Genomic DNA, 26,600 nt, shown 5'->3' with positions numbered 1-26,600 from the left:
TAAAAACTTTATTTTACATTATTGGTCATTTATTGTAAGCAAATATAAAATGGAATGTAAATTGTTGTAATGTGTTACAAATCCCAATTTTCTGAGGTGGGGATGAGGGACATCATTTATCACTAAGCATGCAAGGAATGGGCACACCCTGGCCCATGCGAGCCATGAAGAATGATTATGCTTTATTAAACATATTAATTCATAGATTCATGTAGATAAAACAAAAAATGAGAAAAATAAGGGTGGAAAGTGGCGCGGCATTAGGGAGAAGTTAATCTGGCTGGATTTGGTTCAGCAAACTAATTGGCAATTCTTGCTCGAAGTTTGTGGATATTCAGACGAACCCCATCAATGTGGTTTGAGCGAGATGAGTCAGACTTGTTAAATTCTAGCTATTTGTAGGGCTAAATAAGAAACATAATATTTATAGTCAGATATTTGATGCAGAGTTTGATTATTTATTTATCTGACCTTATAGTAGTAATAGTGGATTTATGCATACCTGCAAACACTGGTGACTCAAGCAAAGTTGGTTTAGACTGAAAGCATCTTTTTGAAAAAAAGTCATACAAAATTTACAATCTGCTGTCTTGGTGTCTGTGGAGGATAGGATTTTCTTTCTTGTCCTTATTTCCTTGCTTAAAACGAGTAATGCAGCCTTTTGGCAGAAGGGCCGAAGGGGATTTACTATCCGTATATGATCATTCGTGAATATATATAATTTGATATGGAATCAATACTACATACTTTCGTGAAAAGCGTTGAGAACCTAATGAAGTTATAATATTATTAAAGTGGAACTAAACCGAAAACAAATCACACTTACCTTTAATCCTGCAGGTCCCTTGATGGCACTGGTCCTTCCTGCAATCTGGTCCCACGTGGCCCTGGAATTTCTTTTCATCATTTTCATCATTTCTTTTGGGTGACGTAGCCTATTGTAAAGGAGGTAAAAAAGAGCGCTGATCTCCCTGGGCTTGCGTGAGATCGGCATCTCTTCCCCTTAATAAAAAAGTGCCCCTTCTGTGCATCAAGGTACACGCAAGAGGAGCACCTAGAACCCCCCGGGCTGCATGACGTACGTATCCTGGGAGGCTCTACATTCCCATTTAGTCTTGATCCCCTTAAAAAAAGGGTGTTGCACCTAAAAAAATAAATAACATTTTCGCTTTACATAAGGGTTTTTTAGGTACACATTTTGGAGAAAATGTTGTAAGGAGCTATTCAATAAATGAAAGATTTCGGATGCATAGAGTTTTGAATTGTTATGTGATGGACAGCACATGCTATGTTACAAAATAACCTCATTAGGTGGAGTACCAAGTGGTTAATGGTATACTATATTATTAATGATGATAATGATGATGATATGTTGTCTTTTAAAGTGATGTTTGTATAAAAATTGGATTCTTTATTCTATGAAGATGCATGCCTTAAAAATCTAAATTAATACAGAAGTATATCTATTCTCTATTTATTTTTAGGGCTAATAAACAAGCTATTTTCAAATAAAAGGCATGACAAGTTAGACACTGCCATGGGAGACTTATACCATTTCCAAAGTAAAAAAGAAACTTTTTCCCCTAAACAGAATTGTCATGTCTTTGACAATGTGTCTGTTATGAGCCTGCTGTTTTATATTGGGGTATCCAGACCTTAAAATGATTGTCTTTGCTCAATATTTTGAAGTATGTCTAGGCAAACCTGCAGCCATTTGGCCAGAAAACAATTGTTGAGTTCAGATACTGATCTGTCGCTTTATGGGCTCACAAGCAATGCAGCACATATATAGAGTAGATGGGATATACCAACACACCTGTAATGTATTCCAGTGCCATGAACAGCGATCCAATTTATTAGTTTTTTTATTAGTTCAATTTTGTTCTATTAAATACACATTTGACAAAAAAAACCCTGTGAGGGTAATAGGAGAGGTGCATATTTCCATTTTGCTTGTCATATGCTTTCTTTTTCATAACCCATACCAGTCTGTTAGATGTGATCCTGTATCTTTTTTCACTTTAAGCCAAGTGAATTTTGATTGGTGTCTATTGATTACTGCACTTAAGAATATCACAGTGATTAAATTAAGTGATCATTTGATGTTTAGCACTATAAAGCTAAATAAAATGTTTGATAAAGTTATATTCTCATAGTGTACAAACATAGCTAAATACAAACTATGATATCGTAGTATTCCTTTTTTTTTGTTTTTTTAAATAGGTGTTGCACTTTTAAAGGATTTGTTTAAGATCTCCACCTTCCCACGGAAAAAATAGGCAGCTCTGAGAAGTATGTAAGTATGCTTCAATTATCTGTTTGTTTTACTTGCTTTTACTATGTTTTGTTAGAATCAAACTTTGTCCTATATAGATTCAACAGAGTAGATTCACTCATAGCAGAGGAATTTCTAAAGTGGGTGCAAAATGTGACATGTAGATAGAATTAACTGAAACAGTCAAGTGTAAAAGTCAACTTTTAACAGAAGCCTGCTGGTGCCTGTAAATTAATCTGTGCTAGTTTAAAAGCTTGACAGTTACATACTGCCTGGAAAAAGTCCCCATGCCTGAGAAGTCAGGTATCAAAACCCCCCCAAAAAATAGATAATCTTAGGTCACTACGCCTATAAATAGCCAGGTTTTTCCATTAATAGATTTTTTTTTTTTTATGGATGGCATTGGTATTCCAAGATGAAAATGCCAAGATTCATTGGGCTCAAATTGTGAAAGAGAGGTTTAGGGAGCATGAGACATCATTTTCACACATGGACTGGCCAACAAAGAGTCCAGACCTTAAACCCATCGACAATTTTTGGAATGTGCTGCAAAAGACTTTACACAGTGGTCTGACTCTCACATCATCAATACGAGATTTTGGGAAAACAATAACCAACTCTGGCCGGTAATTAAATGTTGTGACATGCGTAAGCTTGAAATAATACCAGTGAATGTGTTCCATAACCAAAGCTAATGCCGGTCCAATTTGTTTTTTCTTACAGGGTGTGACTTTTTTTTGGCCAGGCAGTGTTTATGTATTCAGAAGCTGAAAAGCAAACTAAAGCTGCACCCCCTCCAAATGCAAGGTAGCAGGTAAAATTGTTGGAAATTCTGATGCAGTGACTCCTTTTCCTGTAATATTCTGCAACAGTTGTGTGAGCGGATCTCTACCCTCGAGATATTTTAGAAGGGAAGGGCCATGCAAATAGCCAGCCAGCACCATGAAAGGCAAAAATTAGGCGTTTTATTAGTTTCCAGAATAATGTAAAAAGCTTGGCTCTAGGGAGGTGAACTGTCCCATGAAAATGGAATATCCCCTGGGTGCCCTAATTTACTTAATTTGCAACATTTGTTTACTGGAGTTACTTGGGTTTCATTGGGAAAAGTAAACAAAGTGTAAATATCATCATTTATTTTCTAAATATTTTAATTTCAACATCTTGGAAATGGAAAAAAAAGAAAATGGTAAATTAGCAGATGTCAAGTTTGGGTGAAAGATGACATTGTTATACAGTGGATACTTGGAATGCTTATTGATGGTTGTTTTCAATTTATATAAAAAAATCCACAAAGCAGAACCTGTTTATCTTTTTTTTATTTTTTAAATATTAAAAAACAAAAACACTGTACAAAAAAAAACCTGATATTTTTTCAAGCCCTTAAAAATATACCTTTCCTTCAACTGCAGACTCAATAAGGTTACTGCAAAACCTACTTATTCTAAATGGTTGCTGCCTTTTCCTGCAACCTAAGGAGAGCTGCATATATCTGTATACCGCTATGGTGGAGGTCATCTACTTTCTGCCAAAAGGTGGCATTTAGACAACTCTGTGCTTCTGCATTTGGCACAGACCACACACCCCACCTCCAGATATATTTGGGTACCTGCAGCCAATGGGAGGTCCAGAAACACCAATTACAATTATTGCAATATTCCACTTTGCATATGTTTGTGATGAATGGCTGTGGTACGTTTAAGCTTTAAAATGTAAATATTTAAAAAAATAAAAAGGGACATACGAGTATGGTTGGCATCCTCCTAGAAAACTTAAATATCAGCTGTGAGTCCCATGCATTAAAAAAAAAAAAAAAAAAAAAAAAAAACACGCACAAACATCTTTAAAAATTACCATTAACCATCATTTCCAGAATGGTTCAAAAATGAAGGACTACAGTACCCACAATGCACTTGGTAGTCCCATGAATTAAAGTCCAATAAAACAATATTTAAATATTTATGCTACCAGCAGACTGAAACAATAAAACTATTAAAACATAGAAAATTAAACAATCTTTTCTTGTCCTCCTATGAGAGAGTTCGGCAATATCTGGGCCTGAATAAAGGCCAACGCCTAGAGGCGACCTGGAAGGGTCCATATTGTTTCAGAGGCTTTTCTGCCTTGGGCGAGAGACGACACTCCTCAATCTTATCTGGATCTTTCGGGGGTCTCTCACTTTGCTCCAATGAAAGCTTCTTGGGGAACACAAAAGGGACCTATGATCGCCCTTTGAAGGTGTTCATGCAAGTGTAACTCCCAGAGAACCGGTGGATTTGTTCAAGTGCTGTCTGAGGAAGGATGCTGCAGAAAGAAGACAGAAGAGAATACTAAATAAACAAACTCTATGGTGTTAGGTTGGCATCAAAAAGGATGTGAAACAAACTACCTGGGGTTTCATGTATACAAAAGGGGAAGGAAATGCTACTGTTTTACAGCTGACAATTGTTTTCACAAGAGCGGACAGGATGTAGAAAGAGAAGCTTTTAAGACAGACATTGGGGGATAATGGAATGTACTGAAGGAAACAGCTTAGTGACAACATAGGAAAAAAGACACAAAGCAGAAGGGGGGTATGGTGAGAAAATGGCATGTGAAACCGTCACTTAATTTTTCCTGCTCCCTCCCCTTCCCGTAGCCAAGCAGACTAACTGTACTCTGTTTAAGCCTATGGTAGGAATGGATTAACAATCTATAGGGATCACGTTGAGCAAAATGTATGTCTGTGCAAAGCTTAAGTTGGTCTGGTTTCCTGGAATTATTGGGTATTTAACTGGCCTGACTTGTTTTGTAGTCGGGAACATAAAGTACAGACATGCCCCAACTCAATCCATCCTTGCTGACTGCACATAGGACATTGCAGGATGTAAAAACTAAGCCAGACCCAAACCAGCCAACTAGAGCATCTTAGCTTTACTTATTGCTGGGTGGAAGTTTGGTTATAATCATGGTAGAGGCTTCCTAAATCCGGAGGTAGGTATCTGGGTTTATTCCTCATTTTAAAATAGAGGGTGGAACCAGGCAACTCATTCCTTCATACCAATTGTAATAAATATTAGGCTGTATCAGCAGTCCTAGATGCAAAATTGTCCCCATTTCTAAGGTTCTCTACCCAAGATCCTGAACAAAATGTTTTTGTGATTGGGACCTGTTAGATGTATGGATACATTTTTGTTTTAAGAAAGCTCTACTGTGCATACCATTTGTAAGTTTTTTTTTTTTGGTTCCTTTTGGCCTACCTCCGCCTTAACCTGTCTGCTTATACTTTTTTGCTAGAACCAGTCAAGAGGGGATTAGAGATTTTGCTTAGTGAACGACTACTCCCATTACTAAAATACTGGAAAAGCTGGTGTTGGCTCTTACTCTGCCCAGATATCATATTCTTTCCTTCCTCTGGGTTTTACTCGCACTTACTAAAAACATATTTTAAATGTCCAGGGACCAAAATTGGCCTTTGTTAAACATCTATTTTTGTAACTTTTTATACGCAACTATCCCAGAAGTACTCTTTAAACAGATTCTGTTCCGAATATATAGGCCTGGAATGTCATAGGGGGTGGCTGGGAAAAGCATTCACTTGGGAATCCATGCTGAAAAACTTATTCCAACAGTAACTTAGAGTCTGGGGGGCTCAAACTGTCCTAAAATAAATAGTCACTAAAAGACACTTTTTTTTTTTTAAAGATACTTGTTCTGAGAAAAGGTACACTGTCATTTCTGAACACTCCTTTTTTTGAAAGTGTTGGATACTTGGCGGTCTTGCTAATCAAGCACATAGCGGATACAAGTATGCAAAGGGGTTCCAGCCTCATTGGTTACACACTTGTACTCAGGTCAATGACTTTTAGTAAAGCTAAGCTGCTTTTTAAAAAGGGTCAGCAATAGTAGCATGTTTATTTCTTGGAGTATCGGTGTCCTTTGTGTGTCATCCTATTTGTACACTGTTTTGATGATAATTTTGTGGTCTGAACTAACACTGAGCCTATCAAGTTTTCAGGACTGGTGACATCGTCATGAATGGATCGGCAGAACTTCGGTATATTGGAGTACCAACTACAATGTTCATAAAGTTATCAAGCATTTATTAAACTAAACCAACATCTACAAAAGAGTGACGTATTTACCTTTTCAAGATAACAAGGATGTGCATTGTCCATGGGAGTAGTAGGAGAGCATGGTTCTTCTGTACAGCCTCTACAGTCCTTCTAGCCACCGTTTCAGGCTTCAAAGGTGGGAAAAGGTTGGGGAACCTGCACGATAAGGTAAAGGATGAGAAACAATGTAAATAACATATCTCGAGGCGAGACTACTTTCCCCCCCAATTAGTGTCCTTTTAAATTTTTACCCCTACACCTTATGTCTTGGTGACAACTTTGTCCTCTAGTAGAGGGAAAGACATGAAAAGTCAATACATTTCCTACCTTTCCCAACCAAAATGTATTGTTTTGGCATTGCCTCCCTTTTAGAGAAACTCTCCCTCTGTCCTAGTGACACTGTTACCACGAATATTATTTTTAGAATAAATAAACCTTTACACCTTAAACTCAGCACACATGTGCAATATTTTTAGTATTACAATTGGTGACCTTTAATACAATGTTTTCTCAAAGGGCATGACACAGAAAACTGTGGATACAGGATGATTATCTAAAGAGGGTAAAAGGTGACTAATTATTGACACAGTGAAACATAACTATGTAGTGCCCAAGACTTGTGACACCTTAAACGTGCATGCAAACTCAAACAATGAAATTTTCAAAGAAAGGAAGAAAAGCGGAAAGAAGGCTCTTTAGCCACCAATGTTATACCTTAACTAATATAGGATAAAAAATACACTTTACTAAATTCAAGATATCAATTAAAAGGGTCAACAATAATGTAGTTACATGATTTCTATACATAAAAACAAGTACTTAGCGGTTGTTTGTTTTTTAGAGAATCCCACTCGTTGATACATTTAGGGAGAAGATTTGGTGTAGTGTGTTTTATACCCTATTTATTTCCCTATTTGGGTATAAAACACACTACAACATTGCCTTAAATTAGTTAAGGTATTACATTAATGCCTAAAAAGAGCCTTCTTTCCTCTTTTCTTCCTTTATTTTTATATGTTTGGACTATATTTGTTTATATAGTCAAGGCTCGGCACCATCCCTTCTCTATAGAGTTTAAACTATTATATATTCTTTGGGTGCGCTACTTTGCATTTTTTTCAATGCATTTTTCCGATTTGCTCTATTTTGGCCTATTAAAGACAAACTCCTGGGGAAAAAAAAAAACGAGGTTCCTTTTGCACAGCTCATTACACTTTGGATATCAGTTTGACTTGCTCCCCTAGCACCCCGTTTTCCTTCAGTGCTCTTGGTGGATCCTTGGCATCCTCACAATGTAGGACTGCTGGTTCTGCATTATATATAAGGCCTGCAACCTGTGATGGAGCACTTAAGAAAAGAGGATTTAGGGGCCCAATCATATGATTAGATGAAGCATGCTTCCAAAAGAAAATGAATGCAGTGGCCATTAACGACTGGTAAGATTTTTGGGTTTAGATACATGTTAATGTATTACCCAATATGTTTCAGTTCAAACTTTCACTTTTTTAACATCTGCTTTATAATACAAAAATAACTTTGGGTGCCAACTGCAGTGTATGTTGCAAAAAAAAAACCCAATAAGGTCTTTGTTTTTGCAAATAACAATTTTCCCTTTTTTCTACCGAGTTAATTTTTTCCAGAAGATGAGAAAGCCATTCACCATCGGTTTTCCCTAAGCAATTGCTCATCTGCCTAGCAAACAAAGGAGATGCTACAATTTGTGACTTCAATTTTGTTTTTTCCAATGTAGCAATAAGAACCCTCCCACCCCTTCTTTAATCTCCTATCCTGGCAGCAGGAAATAATGGCTTAGAAAAGCACAAAACAATCCACAAAAATCATTTTAGCTTGTTTTGAAGAGTTCTGTTTGGTTGGAGTATATATATTACATTATACTAGTGTTTGGAGGGGACCAACTCTCTTACAATAAGGTACATCCACATGATCAATTTTATGGCTGCGTCCATTGCAATGGCTCTATTAAATTATGTGGGTATGGAATCCTCTTTAGCCCACATTAAATATTTTTCATCTACCATGCTTGTAAAAAGCATTAATGATTATCACCTGAAGATGTTGTCTAATCAAAACAACTGAAGTTATTTATTCGTTTTCAAGCCACTCACCACCATTTACTGCTTCCTGAGCATTTTGGTAGCTTTTGGGTTCAATTGTCAACCACAAAGCTGATTTACTAAATGCCTGCATAAATTACACCAAGAAACCTTTACGTTTTGGGTAAATGGCTGAACCAGCAATGTGTTCCTTAAAGAAATAATAATTGGTTAGTTGTTGGCCACTGATGGCAAATATACAATGAATGTTTTAGTACATACCGAACTCTCATTCCCTGGAACATTTCCGTGTTGGTATGAAAGGGTAATACTGTTGTGGTGTTGACTCCCGGACAGTCTAGAAGCCCCAAGGCCAAACTTTCCATAAAAGCGAAGGAGGAGGCCTTGGAAGTGCAGTAGTCGATGGCTCCTGGGATGGCTGATAAAGCCAGAACAGAGTTTATACAAACAATGTGTCCATTTTGTAACTCCAACATGCGTGGCAGGAAAGCTTTTGTTGTCTGCAATAAAACAAAGACAGCTTGTGTTAATCATATGTAAAGCCAGATCTTCAACTTAATACTAACACCAACTAAATAATTTTAATTCTTTTTTTTGTCCTGAAACTTTTTAATATCTCTTAAAATTCCACTTATCAATTTTAAAAAGAAAGTTTGGATAGATATGGGGAGAATAATTATATTATGACCTATTACATCCCTTTGGGACTCCAGCTGCACAGCCACATTTCTATTTTTACTGTATTCTACGGATTATAAAAAGTTCATGAAAATCTACATCAGAAAGGTGGAACTGGGAACTCAATGAAGTCTACAGGAGACACAAAACGCTTGAGAGTCATTTAACAGTCCGATATATTTTAAAAGGTGAAGCATTAGTTGCCAATTGACTAACCTGTTGTTCATCCAACTGCAGTTTGAATTCCCATAATGTAACAGGTCATGTTTGCAGGAGAAAGAACATCCACAGTCCATCAAATGGATTGTGCAATGTAAGAACAATGATGGACTGTGCAATACTTCAAGAATGCCACTGAAGAATTCTGCCCATCCCTGCTCTTAGATGGATAGTCAAAAACTCATGGTTGAAGAGTCTGAGCCCAAAAGGAAGAACAAGCCATGTCCATATTGAAGAGGGAACTTGTGCATACCACAGTGCTTAGGGATGAATATAGTTCTGGTTTAAAGGCGGTGACTGTCTTAATACAATATCAATAAATTAAATATCTTACCCAAAACTGTCCCAGGGTGTTGATGTGTTGGGACTTCAGAAGTGCATCATCATCACTGTCTATTAAGCTCTTTCCATGGACCACTGCAGCGTTGTTTACCAGGATTGTAACATCTCCCACCTAACAGAAGAAAATTAAAATGACGATGTTTAAAAGGTGATCATGTACAATCTAAAGTAATGCATGTTGATAATCCAATGAAAAGACATCATAGACAAGCTTTGCAAAGTCTGCAATAGCTGCAGAATAATTGCAGATCTCTGTGAAGGCAACTATGCAGAGTATTAAACGAAGTTGTCCGTACCCCACCTACACTGTATGGGGCTGTTTTTTTAGTATAAAGTGTTGCGGCTAATGTCTTGTGACTGTATCAATTTAATGTGACATCACAAGGATCCCAAATAACTAGAATGCTTGTGTGAGTAATGTTCTTTGGTCATTGTGACAAATAAAGCCCATGGATAGTCAACATCCGCATGGTCACGGTGCTGAATCATTAACTAGTATTTATATAGTGCTGACATATTACGCAGTGCTTTACAAAGTCCATTGTCATATCACAATCACCGTGAAAGTTTACCTAAACCTTTTGCAATGAATCAAATAGACTTTATTAATTATATTATCATTGCAAGAATAATACAATTGCAGCCACCCCATCCAAGAACCGGTAAGCTGTAATAATATAATTCTTTATAGGGGGGTTTAGATATAATTTAAAGCAGAACACAATGATCTTACCTTTTCCCGCACAGATTTTGCCTGTTGGTAGACTTCCTCTCTGTTGCCCACGTCGCAAATAAAATAATGACATTCTGTACCCATCTGCTTTATTTCCTCAGTAGTTTCCTTGAGGCATTTCTCTGTCCGACCCCATAATATTATCTGCAAAGAAGCACAACATTCACCACATTAATCATTGTGTGTCCATACATCTATCATTCTGTCTATTTATGTCACAAGGGCCCCGGGAGAGTTCTTTTGAGAAACGGCACAAATTAAATTCAGAAGCAGAGACCGCATTGCTGTGTCAATGTGAATGGTGGGAAAAGCCTCCAATGGCTGCTTGATCATAGAAGCGCTCCTTTATGATTTACACATACAGGGGTATATATGGGTATGAGGAGGCACTCAAATTGGGCAAAGGACAGCATTTCAATGAATGTCCAATTGATAAAATAATCAAACATTGATGGAACACCTTATTTTTCAAAAGATTTATTCTTTTTTACATCTATAAAAAATATTGCACATTGTTTGGCAGCATTAAAACAACATTCACAGGTTGGTTGGGAACATAAACAGCTTTGAAAAATTATTTTGGCCATATCCCATCACTGGAAATGAATCACTAAAGATCATTTCCATCAGACATCAGAACAAAGCCTAATAGTCTTGTTCAGCAAGAGCATCACAACCGATCAAAACTGATAATACCTAAAGCAAAGCAGAATAATAGATTCCGATTGGTTGTTCGGGGTGCAAAGAACAGATTTACTCAATAAGCTTTTACACCTATATAAAAACAGCACAAGTCACATGCAATTCATTTCTCCAACTATTCAGTCCCTATAAAACGTTAAGTCATGAAAACACGTGTCTGGTCACTCCTCTACACAATCTAATTATATTCATCCTGTGACTGCAGAACATGTAGGTCACCATGTCTTCATGATAATTACCAGATGTCTCATAACATATAGGGCACAAGTTCAGCACCTGGATTGATCCTGGCTTAAAATGGAACAAAGGGAACATTGACATCATGCTATGGCGGACCCTGTAAAACCAATAACCTGTCATCTCCGGGACACGTTTTTTTCATAACTTGTCACACAGAAAGGCAAAGCAGCTTGGAGATTTCTAGAAGACCGAGCTACTTCTACTACAGCAGAATAAGGGGATCCCCACCTTCCTACATAAGCACCCCAGTATCCTTTTGGGGAGCAGCAGCTTATTTAGAACCAGCGCAGAAGGGAAAGCGAGCTTTATGGACAGATAGCTTCCTCCGCTGGAGAGGATCCAGGCACCGTTCTCTTTGATTACCTCCACGCTGAACAAGACACACTCTACTTTTAAATAATTAGTGACCAGAAAATTGTCTAGGGCAGGGGCCCGGTGAGGCGGTAACTCCCTGCTGAGCAAGGGCTGCACTGAAAGGCATCCTGGCCTGACGTTACCTCTCGCTGACCCCAGGGGACTGGCAGGCCTAAAAAGCAGGTGGAATGTGCTCATGTTAAGCAGCGGACATTGTAAACCACCTGATAACTGAAGCCTGTTAGATACCCATGATCTACCGAGACCACCTGAACAGATTACAGGCTTCAGTAGAAAAAAAAAAAAAAAAACTAAACTTGGCATGGGACCATTTGAGTTTAGAATGCCGAAACGGAGCAGACTTAAAGGAAACTGGTGCTTTCTACATTCAGAGCAAAAGCCATAAGTATGCATAAAGCAGAACTCTTAACTGAAACCAATCAAATCAAACCCATTAGAAGATGAATTCAAGAGTTTTTGCTGCAACATTTACCTTTAATACAGGGAGTTACCTTGCAGTACTTTTATTCTGCCTCTAGATGTCCCCAGATTTTTGGCCAGCTTAATTTAAACCTTACTTTCTTAGAGCCCAGGTTGTGAAAGGAGAAGCAGCACAGCAATAAGTTCATCACCTTTTCACTCCATTTAGCATGTTGGCACATGGCTTGATTGGCTCACTGGATGTAGACCCACTTGCAGCAAGATTTTTGAGCAACAGGGATGCCAACAATCCAAATGGATATTCATTTGAAATCTAACCAAATACACTTCAGGTACACCAAAACATGCAAAGTCTTTGCAGCAGCAATCGGAGTATAAAACTAAGCCCCTGGCCAGCATGCTGGAGAAAAGTATTCTTACTCTTTATGCAGTGTTCTCTCTGTAGAGCTTAGTAATGAGGGATATAGACTTATTAGTATTTTTATTTATATAGCGCCAACATATTACGCAGCACTGTACATTAAATAGGGGTAGCAAATGACAGAGAGATGCAGACAGTGATACGGGAGGAGGAGAGGACCCTGTCCCAAAGAGCTATACCTCTGCAAGCATTAATCTCATGATAACTGGTGAATGGAAAGCTTTAGGTTCTACCAACAGAAGCTTAAAGCACCATAGGAAAATATCAAATGAGTTAACTCTCCAGGATCTGCCATTTACCAATACTTGGGTGGACCAAAATGTTAAAAATTTTTCTTCTATATAGAATTATTTTCTGAAATCATAAACACTGACAATCTGGTTGCATATCCAACAACTTGACCATTGTGATTGTTTAAAGCAATGCTAGGATTATTGCCATAGCTTGCAAATATCAGTGTACAGCTGGCAATGGAAACCTCAACAATTCAAACATTTCACTTGGTTGTATTCTTATGTAGCTCAAACATCTGTAGACTGGATGACCTAAGAAACCAACTGAATGGCAGGTAGCCGCCATAACTTGATCTCCATGTAGATCTGGTAGGCAGGTGTTTACAACAGAAACTCAAAGTTGTACAATGGATGACTCTCAATAGAAGATTTGCACATGTTTGGAGACTTTACAAGGACAAAGATGGGGTTCAGCCTATTCTACTCTACTGTATACAAAGTTTTAGCATTTGCATGTTAATAGCCTCTAATCTTCTAGTAATAGCAATTACTTTTCAGCCAAAACTGTCCTCTCTTTTCCCCCTAAACATGATTATCCTCCAAATATACCATTGTCTGAGGACAAAGGGTAAACATTACCAATCCTAAATATGCACAAATGCAGATTAAGCAGCTAAAACCACTTCCATTCTTTTGCAGAATTATTACAACAAAGGAGGGTGTGTGGAGATTGTTTGCCAAAAAAGGTCGACTAGGAGTCAACTTGTTCAATCCTATTAGCACAAGGTATGGGGTCAACAAAAGTGCAGCCTTTCCAGCAAAAAGGGTCTTATCTGCTCTTACACATAAGGATTTGTTCCCACCAAAACCAAAAGCATTAAAATTAGCTGATACACATTAAACATTAAAATGTATTCAGCTGATATCATCACAAGGACTGGCAATTTGTATCTGAATTACCTTGGAAAATAGATGGTCAAAGAACCCCTTGGGTCATGCAAAACTTCGATAAGCACAGGTGGGGAGTAAATGTGGAAAACAATGACTTTCTGTGTTCGTTCATTCAGCCAACACTGGGGAAATGCAGCAAAACATTACGTGAAACAAACCCAAAGAGGTCAGTTGTCCAATTGGATGTTATCAATGTCTATGGGATAAGGAATTGGGTATCTGCCCCTGGGGGAAAATGCAACACACGGGTCTGCAGACCTTCAGAGAGAGGACCAGTCACCTCTACAAACCATAAATTAGCAGAAGGGAGATGGCCATCTTATTTGTAAGAAAACCACTAGACAGTAGTCTCATATCTATGGTCAGGTTTACAATAAGAAGATAAAGCTAAAACACTGGCAATAGGTTCTTTCTGAACAGAGGGTTGACTGTCTGCCAGACTAGTTATCTCATTCTAATTAACTGTACAATATGCTCAGAGAAAAGCTTTCTAATTGCCTTCAACCTACAGACAGCTCCCTGGAGGTCATGATACACAGGAGGGAAAAGAATTGTTTTTGCCAGTCACAATTGTGCACAATTTTATCAGCAATATACCCATTTACTTTCAAACAAATAAATTGCAAATTATTTATAATCATTGTTTGTGCTCAAAGTTTTGGTTTAAAACATCATATACTGCACAGTTAAAGTCTATTTTACATCGAATACAAAGAAGGTAAAATCATGGCCCCAAATGTGTTTCGAAAGGGTCCTACTCATGAACAATTCTAAAAATGTCTATGCATAGGAAACTTTTGTAATAGATTAGACCATGAATGCAATGAAAACCTTGATTTGAATGGACAATTAATAAGAAACTAGGGCATGATCAATCAAATCTTGATTGATATACATGCCAATAACAATCTGTTCCTTCCATGGGCCTTCGAGTACTTCTCAACAACCACTTGTCACAAGAAGCTCTGCCTGCCATTTACACAAACCACCATTTAGATGTTGTAGCCTCTTACCAGGCTTGATGACTTTCTATTTTATCCAGCTATTTCCTTTGTGCACTGGGGATCAAGGATCCTACCTATGTCTGTTGCATCTAATGTCTACTTACTGTAAAATACAATTATGTGATAGTTTTTACTTGCCAGCCTACTAATGCAATGTTATAGCACTGGCATTATACATTGCCAACTATCCTGTTGCCGACTGTGGCCTTTTCCGCCATCAATAGGCCCATCCATGAGCCCCACTGGCTTCTTTTTGGGCAAGTGAGAAAACAGAGCAGACCCATTGATAGCAAAACTCAGTCTGTATAGTGTAATATAGATGGAGCAATGCAAGTCATTTTTAGTGCTAAAATAGGAGATGATGTTTGGGATAATATGACTTGCCTAGAAAGTAATAAGTGCTAGGTGATGGAAAAACAGTTTAACTCATGGCACACACGTTTGAATGAAAGCATCGTCAAGTTTTGGGTTTGTCACAGTGCCAGTGAGCTTCAGTGCTGTAGCTGTATACAGTCATACATATCCATTGTCCGGTGAAAAAGGTGGCCATTGGTAAGTCCCTGAGCCCGTCCATGCTGCACTTCCTCACACACAGTGGTAAACAAGTCTACTGATGTCATTACGAGCTGGCTGACCTGCCGATGAACCCTGGGCTGTACATGAAAAGGTGCCAAGTGTCTCTCCCTTTCTACACACAGCCTCACGCAGGGGCTAAAGTGTCATTGACCAAACTACAATAGCTTCATGAAAAAAAAAAAAAAAAAAAAAAAAAGAAATGGAGTCTATTCAATCTTTTGATGCTGCCGCCCCCTCCCTTTCCATTCTTCTGTCTTAGACTTGGAGGATTTCACACAGGATATGTTGGAAGCCATAACCCTGCAATAAAGTAACACTTTTGGTTCTGCAAAGTGACTACAGGATGTTAGTAAGGAAAGGGAAGTAGGGGCGGCGTTATTGTATTGCTAGAGAGACTACACACAGAAGGCCACGGGATTCCTGAAACAATCTTCCCATAAGCACTAAGTAACATCTCAGGGCATTGGAGCAGCCCAAACAACCCAAAAAATGCAGGATGAGATTTTGAACTATACATGAGGCCCAAATCTGGGCCCCTTGGTATACCTATTTAGTGGGTTACTCCCTCTGGACTGCATGCTGGTCTACAGGGAAAGCAATAAGTACAAATATTCACCTATTCCTCACTCATCCGGCGGTCAGAACTTTATTCCACTGTTTGACATTTAGGGTATGCCCTCACCGTCTTGTACAATGCAAAAGTGCACTGTTTATGGCCACGTCAGAGAGCTGGACAGTAAGAGAAGCAGCTTCCAAAGACCGGCTGCTTGGAGAAAAGGAAGCCTTTGGAACTACGAATAAGGTAAGTATTGTACTTATTACTTCCCCAGTCTTACTAAGAGTCATCATACCAATTGAAAGAATTCATGAACTCTTAAAAAGAAATCCTAACAGGGAATTTAGCCCAAAAGCGGATCATTTAATGCTTGAATACTCTCCAAGAACTCAAAAATTCCATTAGGGAATCTGAATCTTAACAGTTAGTGTTAAAGTCCTTGGTGGGTGAGTTTTTGCCATAATCAGCAATATGCACAACATTATGACACATACTTTTTGGAGCCCTGCAGGCATGACAGGTCCAGGATCCTCTTTGGCAACTGTGTGCCCAGAAGGTACATTGTACCCAAAATCTAGGCCATTCTTGGCAGTTCCGGGAATAAACCTGATTCTACACCAAGAGTGGGGAAGTCTCCTCTTCCTAAAACCTCTACCTCCTGGTGACTATAGATGCCAGCTGGTCACTATGAATCGAATACTACCAGAAGTACCCAATTCTAAAGATGATTTAGGAAGCAGTGAAAGAAGGGGCATCTGGGAAAGAGGTGAGTATTCTTTTATTTTCCACCCCACATGTGAGGAGCTCTCCAGAATCTGGCTGCAGTATTACACAGAATTCATATTAAGGCTAACAGAGCCAACTTTCTGACTCTTGGCCACAGTTGCAGTGTATGCTGGATGACATTTGCAGTATGTCAGCCATGTATTTTCTTCTCTTCCAGATTTATAAGAGGCTCTCTGGTTTATTTTTTTGTCCATCATTAAGGAAATTGGATAACCCATGGTATATAACCATGTTGGAGTTAAATAAAGAAACACTGACAGACATCAATTAAAACCACACATTTGGAGGTTCTAATATGAAAAGAAGTCCTAATCAAGTGATATATAAATCCCCTTATCAAAGAAATATAAAAAAAAAATTTGTAATCTGCGATTAATCAGCCAGAGACGTTATTAATGAAATCCAGGCCACATTGCCTACTTTGATCCTCCTTTTGGGAAATGAAAACTGTCTCTTAAATCGGGAGTTGCTCCAGCTCTAGAGAAATAGTATAATCATTCTTGGAATCAGTCTACGGAATTCTATTACACAAATGAGGGTATGAATATGGTACAAATTGTGGCCTACGGCTAAGAGCTTTCAACAGTTTTCTCTCCAATGTCTCTGTATGCCAGTAAGGCCCAAACATGACCCACTTAAAATTTAAAGAGTACAGCTCATGTAACACATCTGATAAAAGAAGCAAAGTTTAAAACATCCAAGAAAAAGGTGGACATCAAATTTAACCAGAAATGTACCTTCAATAGTCTGCTTTTGTAAGCTGATCAAAGCAGATTTCAGTTGTACAGTCACTGCATATGCTACAATAGTATGAAGTTGTGGTTCTTCCAAGTGGTACTGCTGCGGTTTACCAACTTTGGAACCAATACATAACTACCCCAAAACAATATATAATTTTGAAATGAAAGAGTGTTCAGAGAATGCTTACTAAAGGGTTTCAGCAAATGAACTCATGTCAATGGTGCTCCTCACCACTGGGGCGTATGGCAGTTGAGCATCCAGGAATGGTTAGGCATACAGTTACGATTTACTTGCTAAAAACGGATCATAAAAAAAAGAGACAACAAGGGATGGAAAAAGGAAACATACATAGCGCTTTGGAAAACGAAAGGAGCTTAGACTGGGAGCTCTAGAATACGATTGAGGGGACGAAAAAACATCACTTAGCATTTTATGTTCTTAGCAAGAGATCAGCTTGAGTTTTCTCTCTATTGAATAATGTAAAGAAGCAAAACATACAAAATACATTTCACTTTTCTGATCCAAAAAAAAAAAAATGGATTGCTTAGCAAGTCACGGCTCAGGCTTCATTTAGTCCAATGCAGCTCTAACACATTGAAGATCTCTAGGAGAGAGGGAACTGGAGCTCTACAAAAGGCAGCCCAGACTAGATCAAAGGCTCCTAAAGTTCAAGGCCTTTTTATTAGACAGTCAGTCAACTCTTCAAAACAAGATAAGGCTGTAATCTCAGGGTCACACTGACCTGACAACAACCCTCTAACCTTTTGAAGTCCTGCAGTCAAATGACCCTGCCTATAAACTGGCCAAGAAGAATCAAATGAAAAAAAAAAAAGACCAAACTATACAGAGACTCTACAATCTGCAGTTATCATAGAGGGTTATCAGACGTCTCTTATACAACCGCTGTAATTATTGTGCCTTGAAAGAACAGACCATATTATTGGCTCTTCAAAAGAATTTACTAGACTTTGAGTGTATAAAGTCTTATCTAGCCTACAAACAGTCTATCCAGCAGAGTTAAATTTTATTGTAGAGTGAATGTTCATTAAAGTCTCAGACAAGCCAAGCTTATGCATACTAATCAATTTGATTTTCCATTTGTAAAGCCACTGCTGGCAGACTAGTGCAGATGGCTTTTCTAATTTCTTTACTTTCGTGTTTTGAATGAACAGTAACTTCTAGCTTACTTTTTATTTTTTTACTTTGAATAATGCACATCCGGATGAGCACAAAAGCTGCAGATGTTTTGAGCTTCAGCAAACGATCTCTTGCGTAGATACATGCAGGACATTGGAAATCTGATTGTAATAGGCAGGTATGTTGGACCTTTATGGATTGGTTATTGGAGCAGGTACGATCTGACCAACTTCTGTATCTTTCTGAAGCTAAAGATGCATAACCATGTAAATGTTCTGTCTTATAAATGGAAAACCTTAGCACACTGCACATACATCTCTATAGACATGGCTATATCAATAAAAAACTCTGGCACCAAAATATTCTTTTGAGGATATCACTGTGCATTTATGGGTAGGGCCATAGGTCAGCCATAATCAAGAAACCTGTAACTTTTTTCTGCCCACTCCGCAATACAGCAAATCATGGGGACTTTGAAAGTGATCAATCCCAGGAGATCACAATTTCCTCAGAATAACTAAATTGCAGTAGTTTTATTTTTTGATTTAATTTTTTTGATTAGCAAATTATTAGCACAGTTTCATCAAATTCAGGTGGGTGGTACAGGCTTGTTTTTAGATTTCTGCATTTGATAATACATTTTAATTCCAGTCAATTCCTAGTAAGATCCATTCACCAAGATCTGAAGACACCCTTACACGTTCTACACAATCTCATTGATTATTTGAGGTCAATTGATTTGGATCTACCCTTTAAATTGTACACCAGTCTGACCTTCCAGATATTTAGACAAACATGTACTAAATCTAAAAATACAGAAGACAGAAAACCCCTTGAATTATGTATACATTGATATCTTTTTACACAATGGGAGAACTCTGGATGCAGTAAATTATAGGTCTTTGTATTTTGGAAACATTGCAGACAGAGGAACAGCTGCCATGCAGAGCCTCCTGTAGACTGCAGACACAGGCCTTTAGAAAGCCATTTCCTGACTAATACCCATAATGACATTTTTATAGACAAATAGTTTTGCTTCAGCACTTGATAATTCAAGCTCAATGTAGTGTGGAAAAAAAATCAATACAGTGCATGAATCATTGCATAAGCAGTGCCATGATTTAAAGAAAACATGCACTGAGAAATAGAAGGGATTATTATTATTAAACAGGATTTATATAGCGCCAACATATTATGCAGTGCTGTACATTAAATTGGGGTTCCAAATGACAGACGAATACAGACAGTGGTACAGGAGGTGGAGACCCTGTCCCGAAGAGCTTATAATCTAGTTGTAATTGCGTCTCCGAAAATTTCCAGTCACCTTGCATGTAGCAATCAGTCAGCAATAAGTTTTTAATGTCTTGGGATTTTGGAAATTGGCCCAACTATCTTAAAAAAAAAAAAAAATAAAAAAAAAAAAAATAATGTTCACCAAAGCATATGACAGTGGGCAGCAATGGCAGTCCTGGTATTTTTTTCCAGTGCAGAATTCTTAGAATTCTTTTGCAAATGTTGCTGATAGATAATAGTGTCCAAGAATGTGTTCAGCTACAAGAAAAAATAATGCTGACAACTCAACGTGCAACAGAGAGATAGACATGCTATGGCCTGCTGCATGGTTTCTGCCAATATTGTTCTGACACTTTCTCTTTATATTCTGCCATGACATTCTCCAATTGAGTCATTGTTCTTTGTCAGCATAAAGAACCAAACAACATTGGTGCATTACAGTAAAGTGAAAGTTATCACACAATGGCCTGGTGCCATTCATTTTGGATAGGTAAGCAGCAAAAATAATTCTCGTCAACAACAACTTCATATTGTAGATCAAGCTTTTTCTTAAATTTGCACTATGGTAACCCAATAGGTTATTCATAAAGCAAATGTTCCATAAATCTGTTCTCAGAGCATGATACTAGTCCTCCATTGATACCGTATGGTGAGCAGAAGTTACCACTTGCAGGGTCACCAGGTGAAAAAATAATTACACTTTTTTTGAGGGGAGTTCACTTTAAGTAGACCTTCTAATAAAATGGTCTGTTCATGAGAATGATGAAGTTGGGATTGTTTTTTGCCTTGTCAGCTGTCCATTGAGGGGACAAAGGGTACTTCTGTCCAGGCTGGACCTTTTAGACACGGGGGAGAAGGGTGTAGAAAGTTTACCTTCCACATCATGGTTTTGCAGGTAGAGTCCTGTGGTACATAAAGCTCGCAAAGTCTTGCAAAAAGATATTCCAATCTTTAGCACTTTGTATTCCATTGGACTATAGCTGGAAGGAATGGGGCATCCTTGCCAAGATGCCGTGGGTGGAATATGTAGGTAAGGCAATGATAATTCAAACTTTATCCCTTTAAATGTACTTTTTTATCTTCATATAGTAGGTGATTTGGAGAATTGGCTAAGCCAACAAAAGCAGATCTTCCACATTACACTTTTGCTCTTTAAAATTCCAGCTTATAAAATTTCCATTTAGCAAGCACAAATGTATAAGCGTTTTTTCTTTTCTAACTACATCAAAAGGTGGGTGCAAGTTACATGATTTCCAGTTAAAAATAACAGTCTTAGCTGTGAAGACAGCCTGTTCACTCCACACTGTGAAAAGTACATTTACAAGTTTGACAGGTTAATTTTCACACGTCCTATTCCCCAATCCTTCATAGAAGTGAAGCAACAAATTACACCCGACACAGGAAAAAGAAAATAACTGACATAGCTCTGCTAAAGACCATTATAGAGCTTGTGCTACAATTCATTAGCCAGAGAAAACCCTCAATTGATTCACAAGATCGCAAGCAAAGAGTTTCAAATAATTGCCTCCACATGTGGTTGACTTGAACAATGTCCTTTTTATACCAGTGTTCTTGGGACAGCATTCCTGTACTTGGAAAGCAAATGTGTGCTTTCATCCACAAGATTTTCCCAATAAACCAACCAAATTTTAGGTGGAAAGTTATGTTTAGTCTCTTACGCCATTCAGTAAAATGCATTCTTTTGCATTGAGATGTTCACATTTAAGGAAAGGTATATTTAAAACTGCTCTCCATGATTAAAAACAGTACATTAAAAATGATGCATAAAAAATATTAGATATTATTAGGTGGATAGCTCAAAAAGCCAATCAGGTTGTGCTGCAATGCACATGTGCCAACAGTGAGCGGGTGCTTCATTATCCAATCAGCAGACTGGGCTGTGTTCACTAAGCTATGCACCAGCGGCAGTGAAGGAGCTGGTTGTTTTTTTTGGCAAAGGTGCCTGGACCACAAAACTGGCTGCAGAGAGTTATGCACTCTCTGGAAGATAATGCAGGGCCCTTATCTGCCAGAGAATGTGTATTTAGCTACTTGTTTGGAGCTTAAATTGCAGATGCCGCCTATTTGTTGAGTGACTCCAGCCTTTATATTTAAACAGCTTAATCCCTTTTGGTTGTCAGAATCCTCATTTATAGAGTGGCCTGGATTTAGATCCGGCAATGAGTGTTCTCCCCAGCCCCTTTTAGTCGGGCGCACCACCCGGCAATTTTCATTGACCACCCGTTTTTGGGTGGTTACTGAAAAGCTGGGGCACACTACAGGGGTCACCACCCGCCTACAACATCTATCCCACCAGCCTAAAAATGCATTAAAAAAAATACACACTGCTCTACTGGATTAAGTAGTTCCAAGCTCCAGCTTGGCGCATGGGATCAAATCATAGGACTGATCATGGAACGGCACAGAAGAACATTTGGACTGCAGTATTATTAAACCCCACATTACGAGGGTCACACTTTCCAATGCAAGTCCTCACAGAGGTTCTTATTGTTCCCCACTCTATACAAACAGAAAATCTGGGGTTCCCTTAAAAATTCCCTGGTGGGAATCATCTACTGCCATTGATACACATGAACCTGGAAGATTCCCACGAGAGAGGTAACTTCAGATTACAAATTTTTTAAATGGAGCCCAAAGTTTTGTCTGGAGTTGGCCACATTTAGGAACCTTCAGTTGAGATTCTTCTATAGCCCACAAGCAAAGAGAAAACCCAACTGTACTCTAACCAAAATCCACCTCAGTTCAGCATATTGGAATCCGTGGAGGATTTTTCTGCTGGCCAAAGACTGACCCATCCATAGCAAATCACAGAACGTCACCTACAGACAGGAAGGCGTTACAGCAGCTGAATTTCGGCCAGACGCTGCAAAGCCATTCTGGCCAGCAGATGCAGAGGCCTTTCTCGGAATATATTTATCAAAAGTTCTGAACTTCATAAACCAAGTAATTTATATAAACAATGCAATGACCACTTGAGTCCTTGTTTACAGACCATAATTTATTGATGGGTCACCAAAAGTGTGAATTAAAGGGATGGGAAGTGGGGCAATGTAAATTGCCGGTAACAACTAAATTCTGCTATTGATCAAATGTAGGAAAGCCGAGTTCATTGGAAGCCATAAGTGACACCAAAGCTCATCTTTTTTAGAATTTCCCCATTATTGCCTGGTTGTCATCATTCTGGTAAATCTATTAGATTGCTATGGGCTAAAAGGACAAATTCAATCCTATGATTATCTTGGTGGCTCTCCATTTCTATCTGCCTACTGTTCCAGGTAGAAATAAATCCATAGGTTTACCAGGACAACTAGAAAACTGGCGTTACCAGACACAGACATTGGCATCAGCAGCCTTGACGTTTTGGGAAAAGTTTTCATTGAGATAATTGGGGTTTGCTCCAATTATTATAGAAATGAACCAAGCAAAGCATTCCATAGCATGCCACCATCCACAAGCAGACAACAGTCATAAATGTACACCCCCCACCCCCTTAATTGGCTACCCAGCTATATAATACAAATGCAATTACTATATACAAAGTTCAGTAACCTTTAGCACCCAATCTTTAGGATCTCATACTGAAAGCAGCAGCCAATTCCCTTTGCATAGTCATTGCCATTCCTTTCTAAAAACATCAGTATATTTGTCCCTTCATATGGTGCAGGTGGGTTTATTTGTATTATGCAAGTCTTATTTTGCAACAAAAGCGATCATATTGCAAAATACATTGCGGATAGCACTTAGCATTGATCCTTAAGGCAATAGTCTGGGTTACCTGAGGTTATGGAGGAGCAGCTAATGCACGCCGAGTGTGTACTAAAAGTCCTATACAAGGGTTTGTATATTGAAATGCAGAGGTCACCCAGCTCAGATCCTCAACAAGGAAATTCTATTCAAAGAGATTTGTCAACAGCTCAAGGGTGCTGGAAAATTTCAGCACAGATCAATTTCAGCACAGATCACTGAAATCAGAATAAACCCTCCAGTTTACAAAAAGTGGAGACTCCTTTAAATTTCAAGCTTTGCAGTAAAGTCGTCTGACAAAAAGGAAACAATTAAGGTATTGGATTGTATAAATCTTTCTAAGGATACGTACACACGTGCAATAATTGTCACTGCAAAACAAACGATTGACGATCGATCAACGATAATATGCACAATTCTGTACAATATGATCATTCAAATATAAACCACCAATAATGTACACACGCTAGATACAATCGTTTGAGCGATGCAGGAAGTGACGTGTAAAGGAGAAAGTGTACCGCAGAACAATCCACAATCACTGAACATCCGTCAGTCTGGAAACGAACGACCGTCCCGGCGGATCTGATTGGGCGACGATCGTTCATTTCCAGCGACTTTCCTCATTCGACGGCATCGTTGTGCGCTTTTTTGATTATCGGTCATCAATCGTTCATTTCCAATGACAAATATTGGAAATGTGTACGTAGCTTTACCAGTAGCAAACAAAGGCACATAAACATGGTGTTTAAAAAAAGCACAATTGTCAACCTACAGAAAAAAAAAATCCACTTTGATAAACTATATTTTCACTAGACAATGGTGACTCAATGTCTGCTAGGACAGGCCCCAAACACATAGAAGATAAGGGCCACCACTTCCCTATTTGGAATATAAAAGTTGTCAAAGTGACTTTAACCCTAAACTAACCAAATCCTAGAAGCATTGCAAGCAAACATTTATTGACCAAGAATACATTTGCACTTTTTGATCCCGGAACAGCAGGATCAAAATTTGATATGTTTGACCTCTGCACCAATTTGGCAATAATTGCATGAATGATTTGGGTCATACGCTATTATATACCAGGCTTGGATGCAGTCACAGGATATGCAGCTAAAGAAGGACCCTTAGACTTTGGCCCTGGAGGCAATCAATAAAGGATTCTATTGAGAGAGAATTGTCCTCCCATTTGACCTTATGCCAACAAGCAATTAAAAGTCTTACATTTAGCATTGATCTAAAGAGAAGTTGCATGTGAGCTTATCATGTTGTGATGTTAATAACTAAGGACGCTACAATGCATATCCCTTTGGTCTTCTGTTTTGATATTGAAAATCCCTCTCTTCCCTACTTAAATGAACAGGTATCCTTCCCAATGAATGTAGTCAAGCATTAGCCGGTTCTGTCTTTTTAAATGCTGGGTCCTCCTCTATGCCAAGAAGTGCTGATCCGCCCAGATCTATTTCTAGCCAGGATCATGAGGTTGAAGCCACCTGACTGCCACAAGCGCCCTGGTTCATGCTTGTGTACCCATCAGAAGGGGTAGGCTTCTGCCACCATGCCATGTCCTCAGAATGGACCTTGTTCCTTATATTCCTATTTCCCCAACCACACACTAAGCAGATCATCATAGCATGCAATAACCCTCATTGCCAAGCGCCCTCCACACAGTTCTCTGGTGCCATGCCAAGTGACCTACGCCCGCAGGCACCCTTCCCCTGGTTAAACCTTAACGCCACTTAAAGCAGGAGCAAGTGATCTCAGTTTGACTTGGCTGCTGCTCAACTGGTACTAGGATTAACCCATTAACACTTGTCATAAAAGGATAAACTGTACTGTTTATACAAATGCCAACAAACTACTAGATTGTAAGCTCTTCGGGGCAGGGTCCTCTCCTCCTGTATGTCTGTATTTGTCTGTCATTTGCAACCCCTATTTAATGTACCAATATGTTGGCGCTATATAAATCCCATTTATTAATAATTTTTTTAGACACTTTGATCCCCTTTGGTCATCAGAATCCTCACAGCATTCTCTCCGGCCCTTTTTAGCCGGGCGCTCCACCCGGCAATGTTCAGTGACCACCCGGCTATTTACTGAAAAGCAATACTGGGGTCATCACCTGCCTACAACTTTGTGAAAAACAAATATTGGGTAGCCCTTACCTTCTTAGCTCCTTGCTTGGCAAACTCTCTGGCCAGGTGCCTTCCGATGCCCCTTCCACCTCCAGTGATCAGCACAATGTCCCCTCTCAGGTCTCTCAGCTTGGTGGGCAATACCAGGCAGATGGCAGCTTTCAGCACACAGAATATTATCTGCATGGGCAGAAGAAGCAGCTTGCCAGCACAGCTCCAATTCATCATGGATGTCCCCTTTGGTGCCAACTCCGGCTATTGCAGCACCTTTCCAGGTGTCCCTTGTATAAACCTTATAATGACTTGGTAACCCCAGAAATCAGCAAATCTTCGCCCTCATTGGCTGTGATCTCTGCAGACAGCTGAAGTCCCTCTAACGCTCGCAGCGTGTCTGTGCGCTACCAATGCGCTATGGAGGAGCTGCGACTCTGTGTCCCAGTGCTGGAGATGGGGACTTTTTATACCCCATTAAGCCTGATTGACGGATAAAGTGTAAAAGGATGTCTCACTACTGTTTGCTGTTGCTTTTAGTTGGTCCCCTCCCCCAGCACAACACTCATAGATCCGCACTCCTTCCTCCTCTCTGCTCCCACCCTCCCTTAGGGCTGTCTGCATGAAAGGGCTTGCTGGACGCCACGTTTAGTTTGCAGCTGTTACCGGAGTCAGACCTGAGCAGAGAGAGGTGCAAAGACAGGAGCAAAGAGAGAGAGGAGCAATGAGAGGTGCAAAGAGAGGAGCAATGAGAGAGAGGTGCAAAGACAGGAGCAATAAGAGGAGCAATGAGAGGTGCAAAGAGAGAGGAGTAATGAGAGGAGCAATAAGAGAGAGGTGCAAAGACAGGAGCAAAGA

At 39.0% G+C, this 26,600-nt stretch overlaps 1 protein-coding gene across 1 annotated transcript; it reads right to left on the bottom strand.

The window, feature by feature from the left end:
- Positions 1-3,573: 3,573 nt before the first annotated feature.
- On the bottom strand, positions 3,574-26,283 carry DHRS3 (dehydrogenase/reductase 3). The gene is made up of 6 exons (XM_072426243.1): positions 25,782-26,283; positions 10,414-10,557; positions 9,673-9,792; positions 8,703-8,941; positions 6,397-6,522; positions 3,574-4,576 (listed from the first exon to the last, which is right to left on the bottom strand). Exons 1-6 carry the CDS (start codon positions 25,977-25,979, stop codon positions 4,492-4,494), a joined length of 912 nt encoding a protein of 303 aa, XP_072282344.1. The 5' UTR covers positions 25,980-26,283; the 3' UTR covers positions 3,574-4,491.
- Between the last annotated feature and the right edge of the window lie 317 nt (positions 26,284-26,600).

Source organism: Pyxicephalus adspersus, chromosome 11, assembly GCF_032062135.1.
Source record: "Pyxicephalus adspersus chromosome 11, UCB_Pads_2.0, whole genome shotgun sequence".
Taxonomy (NCBI): Eukaryota; Metazoa; Chordata; class Amphibia; order Anura; family Pyxicephalidae; genus Pyxicephalus; species Pyxicephalus adspersus.
Note: the sequence above shows the minus strand (reverse complement) of the source record. Positions and strands in the feature narration are given on the sequence as shown.

Coding starts and splice junctions, on each gene's coding strand:
- DHRS3 (XM_072426243.1), bottom strand. CDS start 25,979: ATGATGAATTGGAGCTGTGCTGGCAAGCTGCTTCTTCTGCCCATGCAG. Junction 9,793..10,413: donor CAAAATCTGTGCGGGAAAAG/GTAAGATCATTG, acceptor TTCTTCTGTTAG/GTGGGAGATGTTACAATCCT. Junction 4,577..6,396: donor ATCCTTGTTATCTTGAAAAG/GTAAATACGTCA, acceptor TTCTTTCTGCAG/CATCCTTCCTCAGACAGCAC.